The 17,159-nt window shown below is 45.4% G+C and overlaps 1 protein-coding gene across 1 annotated transcript in view; it reads left to right on the forward strand.

Moving 5' to 3' along the window:
* Nucleotides 1-17,159, forward strand: part of PPAT (phosphoribosyl pyrophosphate amidotransferase) — a 172,770-nt gene that overhangs the window by 24,898 nt on the left and 130,713 nt on the right. The window contains exon 2 of the mRNA XM_069200814.1: nucleotides 12,215-12,281. Coding sequence (XP_069056915.1) covers nucleotides 12,215-12,281 — 67 coding nt within the window. The remainder of the gene's footprint in view (nucleotides 1-12,214; nucleotides 12,282-17,159) is intronic.

Raw genomic sequence — 17,159 nt, forward strand, 5'->3', positions numbered from 1 at the left:
GACCCTACCTCTCTAGCCCAACCTTCCAACATTCTTCTACCGAGTTCTCCAGCCGATGGAGCATAACCCCATAAACTCAATCCCAGCGAGCTTGCCTGAAATTGTGACCCTGGATTGCCCTTTTCTAGTGAGCCCTACAATAAACTGAACTACATCCTCCACTCTGTTAATTTCACCTACTAGCCCGGAAGCATCTGCACTTTCCTGATTTCCGCATCCGTGACCAGCCTAAGGAACCCATCCCTCTGTGAACGAGACAAAGAATCCGCAATGTCATTGTCCACACTAGAAATCTGCCTTGCTCTAAAAGCAACATCCATACTTCAAACAGAGCAAAACAAAAGTGCACAGTAACTTTGACACCTGAACGTCCCTTGCGGATTGCGGGTTGAGTACATGTACAACTGCCATATTGTCAACCGTAAAACTTTTTTGTGTCAGTTCCCTTCCCCATAAAGTCACGGCTACCAACAGAGGAAACAATTCCAAAAAGGCAATACTTCTGCCTCCCTGCTTCTACTCCTGAGGCCACTCTTCTGCACACCGTCACCCCTGCCAGTATACTCCAAATCCAATTCCACCTGCTGCATCTGAGAAAATCTGGACATCCCATTCCATGTCTTTTCATCTCATTAATGGTACTCCATTGAAATCCTCCAGAAACTTAAGCCACATCTTTAAATCTTCTTTGACCCCTGCTGACAAGTGGACATGGTGATGAGGCAACAGTTACCGGCAAGGACAACCCCAAGTGCCTACAAAAACTCCTTCCAGCCCTTACCACTTTACATGCAAAATTCAATTGGACCACAACACTTGTATTTCTCTAGCTGTCACTTTTTCTTTACTCAGCATGTGCAGCACTAATTGAGTCATTGCAATTTACTTGTCCAACGGAAGATGGGCCTCCTTATTCAGAGAATCTATCTCAATGCTGAGACAACACAATGATGTGACAGGTCCTACTGTCTTCCCCAGTGCCAACGGCACCCCCAAATCCTTCACGATCTCCTGAAAAAGCCTCCAACATTTCTAAGCACTGATTTGACTCCGGTTTCTCTACTAAGAAGAAGTCATCGAGAGAGTGCGTTATTGCCGTATGCCCTGTCCTCTGCTGGAAAATCCATTGCAAGAATGTACTGAAGCATTAAAATGAAATCTAGCATCCCATCGGCAATGGTTTGTCCAAGTACCAACATCCTTCATACTGAATCCCCAAAAGCTCAAAGTCATCAGGGTGTATCGGCAACAGCTGAAAACTTGACTTGAAGTCGCTCTTAGCCAACAAGGCCCCCTGTCCAACCTGCTCCACTAACTCAAAAGCCACATCTACTGAAGCATATGAGTCAGATAATTGTTCTTCATGAATGAAGTCCTTTACCGAAGCTCCCTCTGGCCATGACAAATGTTGAATCAACCTAAAATGTCCGCCTCTTTCTTTGGAACAACTCCAATGGGCAAAATCATGCGGTTCTGCACCGGCCAATCAAGAAAAGGGCCTGCCATGCGACCTTCCAAAATCTTTCTCCAATTTCTCCTGCACTAAATTTGTGTGATTCCCACTGACTTCAGACTCTCTGCCCACTGCTGCCGCCTATGCCCTATATAACCTAATCTGAAACCCCAAGGGAACCCTTCTCTTAATAAATTAGCATCATCCTGTCTATCATGCTGTTGTAGCCAAAATTCCAGCTTTTGCAAGTTAACCGGAGTAGGAGCTCTTCCACCCAAAGACCCACCCCCCCAAGAGCCATGCGCCGCTCTTCCTCACCTTGTTGTGCTCGTATTGAACTGTTAAGACCCTTCACTACCTTGAGACGATTGCCACTGTCTGCGCCCCCCAACAGTTGACCAAAGTGTGCCTTCCTGCGCACTTGGAATACTCGTGCCGGAAACTGCAATATTCTCATGTATCTAACCCTGTGTTGAAGTCCCAGCACGAACCTCCCCCTTACCCACCCCCTCCTCCCCCCAAACCCGTCCACTGCTGAAACTATTGGACTGTCCTTTTGTAGACCCCACTCCGCCCCGAGTGGGACGGTCACAAAAGGGAGGTTATGATATAGGAAGACCACTAGCTGTAAATACTGTCTTCCAAAATTTGCCCGGACCCATGGTATGCTGCCAAAGATCTGCATGAATCTTTCCCCATTGAACATCGGGGTCTACCGCTGTGTGGATCCAGAATTCTTCATCATGTTGCACCCATGCGTATACGCTGTAATTCAACTGCGCTTGATTACATCCATGTATTTAAGGAGAGCCACCACCCGTTCTGGATATCTTTCACTGTATACTATCGCAAATATCAAAAAGGTAGTAGTCCAATTCAAATTGTAACTGGGACCTTAGAGCGTTTGGCCAGTTCAGTTTCTTCTTCCTTTGAACCTTCCTTTGCACTTACCTCTTTATGGAGTAGTTTCAACATTTCCACATACTCCCCTTTCCATATCTTCTCTTTTGTGGCAAGCATAAGGTGAGCCTCCAATGTCTCGGAAGTTCCCATTTAAGGCGGATTCTTAATTTTAACTTCCTTGTTCTCTGAAACATCTTTCTTATTCTCCGTCTTGCCTACAACCCCCTGCTCCCCTTCTAACCCCCCATCACTTGCTACAGCTCCGTCTCCTGCCTCCCCTTTCAAACCTTTATTAGTGGCTGTGCCTACTTCTGACTCTATAACCACATCTGTTCCAACAGCAGTATCCGTTATGCATACACCTTTCCACAGGCCTGCCTCACTGCCACCTGAAACGGTTGTATTGAGCTTCTGCACCCTCTTACTTGGTGCCAAGGTCAGTGGCTGCTCTTGACCCCTCCGCCTTGCCAGTTCAACCTTTCTTGTCACGCTCCGCACGCCACTTTGTCCCAAAAAACCCGCACCCTGTAAGATATGAGAAACGGCATCATCTGGACCCCCATGCTCCCACCTTTTTTGTCCCATCATGTTCTCTTTCTGACACCACTGCACCTCTCTCCTTCAAGGTACGTGCTACTCCTGCACCTCCGCATCCTCTAAGCTCTCCTCATCGTAATCAAGCACTGTGTGCCCACTCAACTCCAGAGAAGCTATTCCAGACGGCCCCAGTTGCTCCCCTCTATAGCTGTAGGGTTCTGCATGTAAATGTTGGGTAACCACTGGTGGGCGTCGAGGGGTCGGTGCAAACCCGCTCTCCCAGCTTGCTACCATACCTGTCGCCTGGTGATGCCCTGGGACGCCAGCAGGTGCACTATACCTGCCATCCTATTGTATCATCTTGATGTCGCTGCATTTTAGCTCCTGTTAGAAATATGGTCTCTAGTTGGCAGAGGTATACACCCTTGTCCGAATAGGGACCACAATCCTAGTCAGGGTAAGCCACACACAATCCAAATTGTTCTGTGCCCACCCTCTGGTAGGTTGGCACTGAGCAGTCAAACTTAACTTAGAAGGCAATGTGTAAAGTATTTGTGCAATAAATCATACAGTAACACAGTGATAACACCACACAGGTTTAAAAAAATATAAGATATTTATCTGGTTAAATTAAGATCAAAACAATAAAGATTCTATAAGCACAAGTTGAGATCACTTTTGCATGTTTAAAAACTATCTTAGATCTTATAAATCAACAATTGTCTCTTGTGTGCACAAGGTACCTGGTTTGCGTAAAAAATAACACGCATGGAGACCACAGAGGAGTAGATGCGTGGAAAAATAGGGTGTGCGTCAGAATTTCCAGCGTGGCACAGACGATGCGTTGTTTCTTTCCACACTGCAAGGGGCTTTGCGTCGATTTCTGGCGCAAAGACTTGGATCCTCACTCTGATGCAGGGATCTTTTTGATGCCCAGACACGATGCGTGGAAATCCTGAGCGTGCTAGACGAAGTCACAAGCGTTGCGTTGATCCGGTATGGTGACGTGTCTGAGTTAACTCGGAAAGGCGGGCTGGTTCGGCTGTGTGGTGATTTTCTAGTCACAAGGCAGGTTGTGCGTCTATTTTCAGCACGCAAGGAGTTTCCTTGAAAAGATGAAGTCTTTTTTGCCCTGAGACTTCAGAAAACAGGAGGCAAGCTGAATCCAAGCCCTTTGAGAGCACCCCTCAGCAAGGCAGCAGGGCAACAGCAAGGCAGCAGTCCCTCACTGCAAAGCATTCCAGGTGAGTCCTTAGGGCAGCCAGGCAGTTCCTCTTGACAGGTTGCAGCTTCAGGTCCAGAAGTGTCTGTCTTGGTGGGGTCGGAGACCCAGTTTATATACCCAGAAATGCCTTTGAAGTGGGGGAGACATCAAAGAGGGGATTTGAAGTGCACAAGGTCCGCTTTCAGTACAGATCTGTATGCCAAGGTCCCAGCAGGGGGTTTGGCAGTCCATTGTGTGAGGGCAGGCCATTAGCCTTTGAAATGTAAGTGTGGGGCACTCCACCCTCCCAGCCCAGGAAGACGCATACAGATGAGTGCAGGTGTGACTGAGTATCCTGTGTTTGTGGTTGTCTGGGTGAAATGCACAAGGGAGCTGTCAACCAGCCCATACGTGGATTGGAGACGGGCTATAAGGAACAGATGGACTTTAAGTGCAGAGAAATACTCACTTACCTTTCTAAAAGTGGCATTTCTAAAATAGTAATATAAAATCTAACTTCACCAATAAGCAGGATTTTGTATTACCATTCTGGCTGTACTAAATATGACCTGGTTACCCCTTTTTGATCAGAATCTACCACTCAAACAGTATATGAGGGTATCCCTAATGCTAGCCTATGAAAGGAGCAGGCCTCACAGTAATGGAAAACGAATTTAGGAGTTTACAGTACCAGCACATACAAAACACCCTTGTACATGTCCTGCCTTTTACCTACATAGCACCCTTCCCTATGGGTTACCTAGGGCCTACCTTAGGGGTGGCCTATATGTAGAAGAAGGGGAGTTTAAGGCTTGGCAAGTACTTTTAAATGGCAAGTCGAAAGTGGTAGTGAAACTGCACGCACAGGCCTTGCAACGGCAGGCCTGAGACATGGTTAAGGGGCTACTTATGTGGGTGGCACAACCAGTGCTAAAGGCCCACTTGTAGCATTCAATCTACAGGCCCTGGGCACAAGTAGGGCACGTTTACTAGGGACTTACAAGTAAATCAAATATGCCAATTGAGTATGAACCAATGTTACCATGTTTAAGGGAGAGAGCATAAGCACTTTAGCCCTGGTTAGCAGTGGTAAAGTGCGCAGAGTACTAAAACCAGCAAAAACAGTGTCAGAAAAGTGGAGGGAGGCAGGCAAAAAGGAGGGGAATGACCACCCTCAGGCTGTCAAGTCTAACAGCTCTGCTGTCCTTTCCGATGCCCCGTTGGTCCGGCTGGCCGCTCTGGGCTCTGCCTTCTCTTCACCTCGAGGGTCCTGAGCTGCCCTAAGCTCCCTTGAGCCCTTCGCTGTGCCAGGCTGTAGTTGCTGAGAAAAGGGAAAAGAAAAGGAGCCCAGTGTACTGGCCTTCAATTTCTCATCATCTTCTAGCCCATCCTCCCCGTTCTGCCATCACTTCTCTTCCCTAACTTTGTTCATCCCATCTCAGTCCTCCGCTCATCGACGTCCCCGTACCCCCACTTCTTAACTGCAAGTCCTTCTGCTCCACCCCGGAACCTTGACCTAATCCACTTCTTGGATAAACTCTAGTAGGGGGCCTACATCTCCATTCATCTTCGTCAACCCCTTCTTCCTCATCCTACTCAAATCTAAAAGTGCTGCCACTAAAACTGATGCTGGGACCTTTCCTACCTCCAAACTGTGAACGCCCATCTCCTCACTTCCTTCAACAGCTCAACCATACCCTTAGCGAGGTCAATAAACTGCCTGCTCTGTGCCCCTACAACCCAAGGTGGACCACTCCGCTGCTCCTTAAGTTCACCATGTATCCTTGACAAATCCGTCTCTTCTTCCTGGGTACCAAAAACTTATTTTTGACAAAAAGGCATATCATTTATGTCATATTCCTCTTCCTGCTCGCTCATTTTGCACTTTAATCCTTATAAACCAGCTCCACAAACTCGCTCCTACCCTCCTCCCCTCTCTCCTCTTCCCCCATCCCTCTGCCTTGCACTGCCACAGCCAGAGCATTGAACGAGGCCTCGCCCCCTTTCCTCCCTCCCTTCCCCTCATTACGTTTTACTATGGGCGTGCACTTCCCACGAGCGCACTGCCCTTAAAATATTCTCCTCCAGCCTGCATAACGCCGCTTACCACTGTGCAGCTCTCTGATGCAGGCCGTGCTCCCTTCTGCTGGCTCCTCACATTGAGGGCCATTCGCTGGGTACGCAAGCAGCCTTTCGAACTCTCCTCCTCCGCTGGGCCCTCATAATCGCGTGGCGGCGAGCCCGCATAAACAGCCGCAAGCCATTCCCTTCCCTGCAATCCTTACCGGCCGCGCTTGAGGCCATACGGCGGGAGTCAGCAAATCCAATCTGCTCACCTCCTGCAACAGTGATAAGGCCTGCCTCACCAGATCCTCCGACATTCTTAAGGTGTACAAAGTATTCCTCAATATTTGTAACGCTTTCCTAATAATGCTATCCTTATATATATATATATATATATATATATATATATATATATATATATATATATACCTCTCAAACATTTTTTGCTCCTAACTGCCTGCCAGCCACTGTGTCACTTACAACAAAATGGTGACAAAATTCATAAAACGGCTGGCAAAATAACCTGCGTCTTCAGAAGCCCAAAAATGACCGGAGCAGTCATGAACTGCACCATTCACCCAATAATTCGGGGAGGAGAGCTCCACCGGTTGGCTATCCCTCAAAACCCCATTAGTATCCCCACCCACAAGGGGGATGATAATTTCAATAGAAGTACTTTTCTTACTGAAACACTACTCTCAGTATAATTACACTGCAGTAACTTCACAGCATTGTAAAGAGCATCTCTTTGTTGGAGCACACCATTCATGTAATCTCAAAGTTTGTGTAGTGCTCCTCTTAGTGGACAGCAACCTTTCCCTTTTCTCCTGTGCACAATTTTTACACATTCAACAAATGGAACTAGTTTTGTGTGATAATGCTAGCTCCACAAATCTGCAAATCTGGACTAAGTTTTTGGTAGAGAGAGGTTTGCAAAATACTCCAGCTGGTTATTTTTTCCCCTAAGACGTTGCCAAGTACATCAGCATGACTTTTCACCAGCCACCCGCTTAGCACGTCGATTTATCTTAAAATTCGATATATTTCGTTACATATTCTTCCATTGACAAAAAGAAAGAGGTTTCATTATGATTCATGGACCTGGAACATTCATTCATTTCAGAGGAGTTACTGCTCCGACCCCTACTCTGCTCCCCTCCTTATCGTCCCATTAGCGTTGTGCTTTTCCACTCCTTTGGACCTTGCCCTCTCCCCTACTTTGGAGCCTGCATAGCTTGGGCCCTCTGCTGCTCCCTCCCACTTTCACCTGATATTGTGAATCCTCTTGCTTTTTCTATAATGAAAATTAATAAATCGTACAGTTGCATAATTGACAAAGGCTTAGATACCTTCCCTACATTTGGAAAATCGGCATGGGCAAATGCCACCTCTGTCTTCTGTGTTCAAACATTTGCTACTGCTTGCAGTGCTTGGCAGTAACTTGTAATAATTTAAAATCCTTTCCTGGCACTTTGATTATTTTATAGGTGTCCGAAATTGGGCCTCTAGGTGGCAGGAGTATGCACCCTGTCCAAGTAGGGATCACAATCCTAGTCAGGATAAGTCAGATATACACCCTAAATCCTGTGCTCATCCTCTGGTAGCTTGGCACAGAGCAGACAGGCTAAACTTAAGAGACTATGTGTAAAGTATTTGTGCAAAAAAAAAAAAAAAAAAACACACACACACTTCCTACCCCCACAAAAAGACACCACACCACTTTAGAAAAATAGAGAATATTATCTGAGTAAAACAAGACCAAAACGACAAGATCCAATCAGTAGATGTTGATATATTAATTTTTAAAGATTAAATGTGAAATAGTTCTTATAAGTTACTAGATATCAGAAGGGGTCCTTGAGGTCACGAGGGACCGGTACACATCTAAACCTCAGGCCAACTGCAGTGAAGGGTAGGCAGGCTACAGAACCCACGTAGGGTCTGCTGAGAAAGTACCTTGTGTGGAGCAAAGAGTCGATGCCGAGGGCATGATGCATTGGTATTTCTGATGCAGTTGGGTCACTGCACCATAGAGATGAAGGCAAAACATAATTGTCGAGCCGCGCAGACTGTGGATTTGATGTCATTGAGCAGCTTCTGCATCGGCACTGAAGGGCGATGTGACAAACTTTTACATACACTCAGGGCAATGTGCTGGTTTTTGCGGTAATCCGCCACTGGACCCACTTCTGAGGCCCGGGACTAGAGAGGGGCACCTCAGGCAAGGGTAGGACTCGCAGATGGCAGAGTCTAGCATCACCAGGAGAGTTGCAGGCAGTCTTTGATGTCTCTGAGACTTCAGAAGAACAGGGGGCAAACATGCAAGCCCTTGGAGACAATCTGGTTCAGCAGGATGGGTCCAGTCCTTATCCTTAGTAGGCACCAGGGCAGCTCAGTAATGTAGCGAAGCAGTTGCTTGGAAGAGTCCGTCCAGGCAGAGTGGCAATCTTTACAGTACAGCAGCCTTTACCCCAGCCGAGTTCTCCCCAAGTCCAGTAATGATCTGACTTTAGGGGTTAGAGACCAGGTACCTGCACCCCCAAAATACCTTTGATGTGGTGGATGACTTCAGAGGAACTCTCTGAAGTGCACAAGGATCCCTTTCAACCCAGCCCCATCTGCCAGGCCTTCTGTGGGGAGGAGGGCTGTAATCAGTCCTTTGTGTGGCATCCGGCCACTACCCTTTGAAGTGTAAATGTAGATCCCTCCCATCTTCCCTGCTCAGGAAGACCCATCAGTTTGCAGATGAATGTAGATATAGTTGAGTATCCTGTGTTGTGGCGGTCTGGAAAGAATGCACAAAGGTAGCTGCCAACCAGCCCAGTCCTGGTGTGTATTGAAGACAGACTGTCAGGCTCATAGAGCAAAAGGAGCAAAAAAATACCCACATTCTAAAAGTGGCATTTCTGAAATAGTCATTTGAAACCCGACTTTACCAGTAAAAAGGATTAATCATTACCATGCCAGGGATATGAAACATGACAAAACTACTGCTCTCTGATCAGGAATTGCAGCTTAAAAGTATATTAAGTAATTCCCAATGCTGCTGTATGAGATGAGTAGGCCTCACAGTAGTGAAAAATGAAATAGGCTGTTTGTCACTACCATGATATGTCAAACTTAAAAGTACATGCCCTGCCTTTCACTTACATAGCACCCTTCCCTATGGGCTACCTAGGGCTTGCCTTAGGGGTGACCTATGTGTAATAAAAGGGCTGTTTGAGGCTTAGAAAGTAGTTTTAAATGCCAAGTCGAAGTGGCAGTGAAACTGCACACACAGGCTCTGCAGTGGCAGGCCTGAGACCTGTTTAAGGGCTGCTGAAGTGGTTGACACAATCAGTGCTGTAGGCTCACTGGTAGTATTTGATTTACAGGCTCTGAGAATATGGTATACCACTTTACTAGGGGCTTAGAAGTAAATTAAATATGCCATTTGTGTATACACCAATGTTACCACGTTTAGGGGAGAAGCACTTGCACTCTAGCACTGATCAGCAGTGGTAAAGTGCTCCGAGTCCTAAGGTCAACAAAAAGATACAGCAAAAATAGGAGGTGAAAGGCAGAAAGTCTGGGGTAAGTCCACCCAAAGGATGCCAGGTCTAACAATCTGCTTTGGTCTAAATTTAATTATGGGTTAGTTATGTGCTTTACTGTCTATAAACCTCCTGATTTGAGACTGGTGTTTTGTACTATTCTTCTTAGTTGATACTTAACGACATCTGGCTTTTTGTTAAATAACACACTTCTTTGACTTGTTGCTCGAATGTGATTTTTACCGTGAAAAAATGAAATACAAGTCGTTTGGCAAAGCAGGAACAGTTTGTTTAATTAAACATTATGGCCGGGAGAACTGCTACAGAACGGGTGTCTGAGGACTCTCTCATGGTACAGTTGTTCTAAGTGGTGTTTTATACATTTCTCCGAGTACCATAAAACAATTACCGTATTCCTTTTAGGGTAAAGAATGTGAACACTTGTCTTGGAGTCATAATTAAGGTCCTGATAAAAAATGTAGGAGGGTCTGAACCTTGCGTGGACGCAATGAGGAGCAGTGGATAACGTGTCCAAATATCCGGCCTGAGGGGTGCGTGATTGCTGCGTGTTTCTGTGCGTGTTGTTCTGATTGGCTAAGTGTACCTAACTACATGTGGCATCTGACTTCATGATGTTTGAGAATGTCCGCACCCATCTGGCCATGTGTGCTTTATTGTGGCCAATCTCTTGGGACCATTGTGGTGTCGCTGCTCCTATCTGTTGGACCGATCTTGTGTTTCCTGTTAACACGTTTGTTTGCTGGCTATTTGCTGCCCCACCTTTGACCTGTCAGTCACTTACGTCAGACCTAGGTCTCAAAGCCTGCCTGAACACGTACTTTTGTGTCTGGTTGACGAAGCCTTCATGGCGGGTGAATTTGGCATCAGCGATGCAAGTTTGGTTTTATATGTAAACGTGTCATGGTGCACATCAACATCAATTTTTCCAATATTCCCTGAATTCCATTGATTTTTCAGCAAAAATGGATTGTCCTTTATAAAAAGCGATCAAGAAACGTCCTTGTCCGGAACCACTGGAGCTCAAACGAATTTCTGTATTTTACAACAAAATGATGAATAACTCCCCAAACCCACTGATTTCCCTTTGGGAGGCTTGGGAAGGGGACTTGGGAGAGCTAGACTGTGACGACTGGGTGGAGGCACACCAGAGTCCTAGGGAGGTGACCATTCGTGCCAGTTTCGGATTGATTCAACTGAGAGTTCTCCACAGGGCGCATTACTCTAGGGTACTCCTACATAGAATGGTCTGGAAGGGATTCCTCGCTGTGCTTGAGGCAGTGTGGGCAGCATGGGACCTTTTACTATAATCCTATGGTCCTGTCCTGAAATTCAGCATTATTGGGAAGGGATCATAAGGGTTACGGCCCGGGTGCTTGAGCGTGAAGTTGTGTTGGACCCCAAACTACTCCTTTTCAATATTAGTGGCAAGGAAAGCTGGCTGAAATACCTACGCATATGGCTGGCCCTGGCAGCAACAGTAGCTAAACGTAATATTGCAAGAGCCTGGGGGGTTGGGGTGGGGGTGCAACAAACTCCCAGTGTTGGGGCGTGGAAGACTGACCTGGTTTGGTGCAGGGGGGTGCTGAGAGGGTGGTCTACCAGGGTAGGGCTGCGCTAAGAAATGGGACAAGATATGGGGTAGTTGGAGTGCCTATATAGAGGAAGAGTGGGGGAATGATTAACTGGGTAAAAGTATGTAACTTAATGGTGAGACTGATGTTCCACAACCCTCTCTCACTTATATGGTCACACAGAGAACGTGTGGTATACTCCTGCCTGAACAGGAAGTTACGTCCTCCTTTGGCAAAATTGTGAATTACTATATTATAATTGTGGTCAGTTGTCAAATACGTGCATCATTTGTTCGAATTTGTTAATAAAAAGATTAAAACTAAAAAAAAACTTGCTTTTCATACGCAAGCTGCCAACATTCTGGCAGGAAAAAATAGAGGAGGTTATGGAGAAAGGAAACCCTGTTTGCGCTGAATTTTATGTGTAGTTTGTTTAGATTACACAAGAAGGATTTGGCCCTAAAAAGACCACCAGAGGAAGACATGCTGATGGCAATCAAACAATTCTGTTTGTAGCGTGTGCAGTGCATGATCTTCTAACATTATTACTGTCTGCATCATAAGGCAAACATACGAACTACATCAAGTTTTTCAGATAAAAATATCTTTTTGAACCTCTGTAGAAAGTATTCAGTATTGTGATAGTTTAGCTCCATTTGCCACACATCCTTTGTCTTACAGTGGCAAATTCACTTACTCTGATTTAGTTTTGCTTCCATGTGCATTCAGGCTGTCACTTCTCCAAAACTACCATCAGACATGACTGCCTTGAGCCTAGTTAGTCTTTAGAGATTTAGCTGTGTAACCTTGGACCATTAATGGCCTACTGCATGGCAATTCTATTTTGACTATATAGTGCTGATATTGTACAACAAAATTAAAGAATCCATTTTTGAGCTAAGCTTTCTCTTCCTGTTTTTGCTTTCAGGGGCCAGGAGAGTGCTGGTATGGTGTGTAGTAATGGAGAGACGGTGCCAACTTTTAAAGTGCACAAGGTAAGTGTATTCATTGTGCGTTTTGGGCTTTTTCACTGGTAAGACTATGACCTTATATTTGAAATCCTCGGACACAGCCCACAAATGTTTACCAGTACTCCAGAGATGAGAGTTCTAGGCCTTCTTTCCTGTGAGAAGAGCCTACTTGAGTTCTTTAGAAGTGTTGTCCCACAAGTTATGTGAAGCCTTTCAGATACCCGGTTTGCTGTATCAGCACTTTCTGTGACATCACACTTAACAATTTACTGTAATGTTCTTAAATAAAGGCCTATCTGTGTCTCACATGGCTGAATTTTAACACAAGATTTTAATATTCATCTGCCGACTTATTTACTTTATTGCCCTCGGGAGTCAATCACACCATCAATCAGGTATATGTTGGCTCCTGAGCATCTAGCACTTCCTGTGTCAACATTCCTGGCATTACATTTTATGTTAAGGCGCCTAGATGCCCGACTGGCAGCAGCCGTCACGCAATTTAATTTTAACATGTTGTTTTTATTGCTTTTCTGCAAGGACTTGTTGACCGGCACATTCGTATTTCAGTACCCTTGATGACAATATTCCTTGTACTTCATTACATGTTAAGCCTTTTAGATGCCCAGTGTGCTGCACCAGCACTTTTTGTCATGCACTTTATTAGAATGTCCCATGATGAGGGCCCAACTGTGTCTTTATACGATTACATGTTAGGCCATTTAGATGCTCAGTTTGTTGCACCCGCACTTTGTGAGACAATACACCATGCACTTTACCAGAATGTCCCTGGATGAAGGCTTAGCAGTGTCTCTCATTTGATTGAATCTTAATACGATGGTTTTTTTGTAGTATTTTATCATGTACTGCACTGTATTGCAATGGTTTTGTTTTTATAAATCACGCAATAAAGATTACTAGTTATGTGATGCACAACATCCCCACCTGGCACTCCTTTGGACTCCATTGAGATTAAAGCTGTCACCCACAAAATGTCATTCTAGCCACAACCTTGTTTTCTTTTGTCACACCTTTATTCATCAAAATACTTTTACTGATATCTTGGTATCTTTCTCTCACTCAACACTGCAGTGAAATTGTCAAAATAATTCCAAAGCATTCTTGGCGTCCAAGTGATAACTGAAATATATCAGAAATGGGAGTCTGAGGAAATAACACATAGTTGTGTTGGCAGTAAATTAATTGTGCACCCCAGCCGTTGACACTTAGATGCACAGGAATAGAAAAAAATGTAAAGAAATATATATATTAACTAGCGGTCGCCACTAGGTAGTTATAATTAGGACCTAGTTTCTATAGAAAAAGCTTTTTTTTACTTGCCTATTTTGGCACAGTTGACAAATCTTCACAAACTTCCCCCCAAAATTTGACGCTCACAGGAGCTGCTGCCTGGAAAGTTTTGGGGTGAGCCCTCAAGGGGGAGCTGAGAAAAGGGTGAGGGGTCCCCAAATGTTTTTTCCTTATTCATTTTTCCACGGGGCATTGTCATATTGAATTGAAGGGGGATGGTGCCTGGACCACCGCAGCCCCAGGGACCATCACCTCCCCAGGGCTTTAATACATGATGTACCCCATATAATAGATTTGGAGAACTCGCTTTACTTTACTATTCCCTGAAGAAGTCCCTTTTAACAGCTTGCATATAGGACTTGGACTCCTTTTGAGAAGTTACTCTGTACGTGGTGCACCTCTATACTGTTTATTCATGTTTCTGATGCCCTCGTTCAGGACTGTGCCTTGGCAGCCGGTGTTTATGGAGTGTCCACACAAGTAAAAATCTTTAATCCTTGGGAGGCCGATAAGTGACATGTTTTGGAAAAATCCGTTAGGTGCGGTTAATTGAGGTCCTGCTCCTTTGCTGTTGAACGTATTATGCACTCCTAATTACTCCTCAAATTGCAGCACTCATGACATCTTTGATCACATTGACAATATCCATGTACTATTTGCAGTAAATATTTTGACGAAAATACCATGCATGGCGGGGGCGCGAGTTATAGTTACCTTCGGGCACTAGTTATACTTACTTGAGATAACTATAACAGGTGAATTTCTATGGTTTTGTATGTTTAAAATGTGAGCCTAACTATAAAGTCCCTGTACTCCTTCTTTTTTTTTTTTTTTTTTTATTAAGTGAATTTCTATGTTTGTTTTTTTTAATTCTGTTTCCTAGCTATAACATCCCTGTATCCTTTGGCTTTTTTCAGTGACTGGATATATACGTGTATATATATATATATATATATATAGTTTATAGCTGCAGATACACATGCTGTGCATACTTCTGCCATCTAGTGTTGGGCTCGAAGTGTTACAAGTTGTTTTCGAGTCACGGGATCGAGTGACTCCTCCTCTTCGGCATCGACTCCATGTTAGATTGTTTTCGTTCCGTCATCGGGTTCAGACGTGTTTTCTTTCGCTCCAATAGTTCGATTAGAAAAACCTTCCTTTCTCGTCGGTATTGTTTCAATCGCGTTACACCTTCGATAGACACTTCGGTACAGTCGAACAAACATCTCTACTCGCTCTTCGGGGCACGCGTGCCCAATTCGGGCCTGGTCGGGCCGACCGCATGCGCGGAAGCCTCATGGATCGGACTCCATTCCGATTCTGTCCTCGGTGCCACGCTAAATTACCTTACACAGACCAGCACCTAGTCTGTAATCTCTGCCTTTCCCCTGACCATTGGGAAGAAAATTGCGAGGCCTGCAGATCCTTCTGGTCAAAAAAGACAGTTCAGGACAGAAGAGCACAGAGGCTCGAGATGGCGTCAAAAAGCTCAGAACATCTTGACATCGAAGAAGAAGAGATTATGCAGACCGCAGTCTCTGTTCGAGGATCTGACTCCGACCAAGACTCAGAGGAGGACAGACCGGTCACGGCAGGACAGCATGTGAATACGCCTGCCCCATCTAAGCCAAAACATAAGGCCTTGGGGACGCCACTGCCGGAAAGCCATGGCTCGACCCGAAAGAAGACGCTCTGTGACCAACCCACCAGTTCCGCACCGAAAAAGGCCACTCCCCCGAAGCCATCGGAGTCGAGCCCAAGCTCCGTCTCCGAACCGAGAAAACACCGCTCTTCCAAGTCCAAAAATCATTTTCGGAGCCAAGAACATCCTCAACCCCATCTTTTTCGATACTGAAAAAAACAGCTTTGGAACCGAAAAGACCTGGTTATACTGAGGAGCATGGACTTTCAAAAACACTTAGAGAAAGCCATAAATCTACTGAGGAGGAATCACAAATACAACCAATCATGGAAGTAATGGATGAAAGGCAAGCCAGGATTCATATCCATAAAGAAACTGGCAGAAGTTTAACTGCACCTCCTCCAAAACCAAAGAGGAAATTGCCTTTCAGGAGGAATTGGACACTACACAGCTGCCAGCTAAAGTGCCAAAAACAAAGGAGAGACCTCCACCTCCTCTATGTTCTCCTCCTCACTCTCCACATTTACATATCTCTCCTCCTGTCAGTCCTACACCTATGCAGTCACCATCACACTCATTTGATTCCCAGCAGGAAGATGTGGATCCATGGGATCTTTATGATCCAGACCCCATTCCAGACAACCCAGATTGCTATCCCTCTAAGCCTTCACCACCAGAGCATAGTAGAGGTTACAATCAAGTGATAGCTAGGGCGGCAGCATCTCATAATGGCACCATGCACACTGAACCATTAGAGGGTGATTTTTTGTTTAACACACTCTCCTCCACGCATGCAACATATTAGTCGCTCCCTATGCTCCCCGGCATGCTAAAACATGCTGACAAATATTTAGTGAGGCTATAAAAGCAACAATAATTACTCCTACAGTAGAGAAAAGTATAAGCCACCTCCTTCAGATCCTGTCTATATTACTCAGCAACTACCTCCAGACTCACTATTGGTAAGCGTTGCCAGGAAAGGGGCAAAACTTGCAGTCGTCAGGTGATGCACCCCCACCAGACAGAGTAGGAAGTTTGATGCTGCAGGGAAGAGGGTAGCATCTCAGGCAGCCAACCAATGGAGACTAGCCAACTCACAGGCGTTGTTGGCTAGATAGGACAGGGCCCATTGGAACGAGATGAAAGATATAATCCAGCATCTCCCCAAAGGACAGCAAAAGAGGGCTCAGCAGATAGTGGAGGAAGGGCAGGCCATCACTAACAATCAGATTAGGTCTGCCCTAGACTCCGCAGATATAGCGGCCAGAAGCATCAACACTGCTGTAACTATAAAGAGACATGCATGGCTTGGGTCCTCAGGAATCAAACCTGAAATCCAACAGGCAGTGTTGAATATGCCATTCAACAAGAAACAGCTTTTCGGTCCAGAGGTCGACACTGCTATAGAAAAAATGCGTAAGGATTCAGACACCGCAAAAGCCATGGGTGCACTATACACCACACAATACAGTGGATCCTTTCGCAAACCAGGTTAGAGGTGGATTTGGGGCTCAAACTGCGGAGGCATCCACATCACAGCCAAAGCCAGCCTACCAACGAGGTAGGTTTAAAAGTACATATAGAGGCCAGTACCCCAGAGGCAGGGGAAAATATCAAACATCTAAACAAGCCTCACAACAAAGTAAACAGTGACTTGTGCCATTCCTTTCCAATCTACACCTCTCCTGTGGGAGGAAGACTCCAAACGTTCCACAACAGTTGGCTAAACATTACCACAGACAACTGGGTATTATCAATTATCCGCAATGGCTATTGCCTAGAATTGATACAAACGCCACCAAACATTCCACCAAAACCACACAAACTATCTACAGACCATATCACTCTGTCAGAACACATTCACATGGTAACTCTACAGGATGTTAACCCACTACTTCAAAAACACAATTTCATGGCAACATTAGACCTCAAATATACCCATCCATCCA

This window comes from Pleurodeles waltl, chromosome 1_2 (genome assembly GCF_031143425.1).
Source record: "Pleurodeles waltl isolate 20211129_DDA chromosome 1_2, aPleWal1.hap1.20221129, whole genome shotgun sequence".
NCBI lineage: Eukaryota > Metazoa > Chordata > Amphibia > Caudata > Salamandridae > Pleurodeles > Pleurodeles waltl.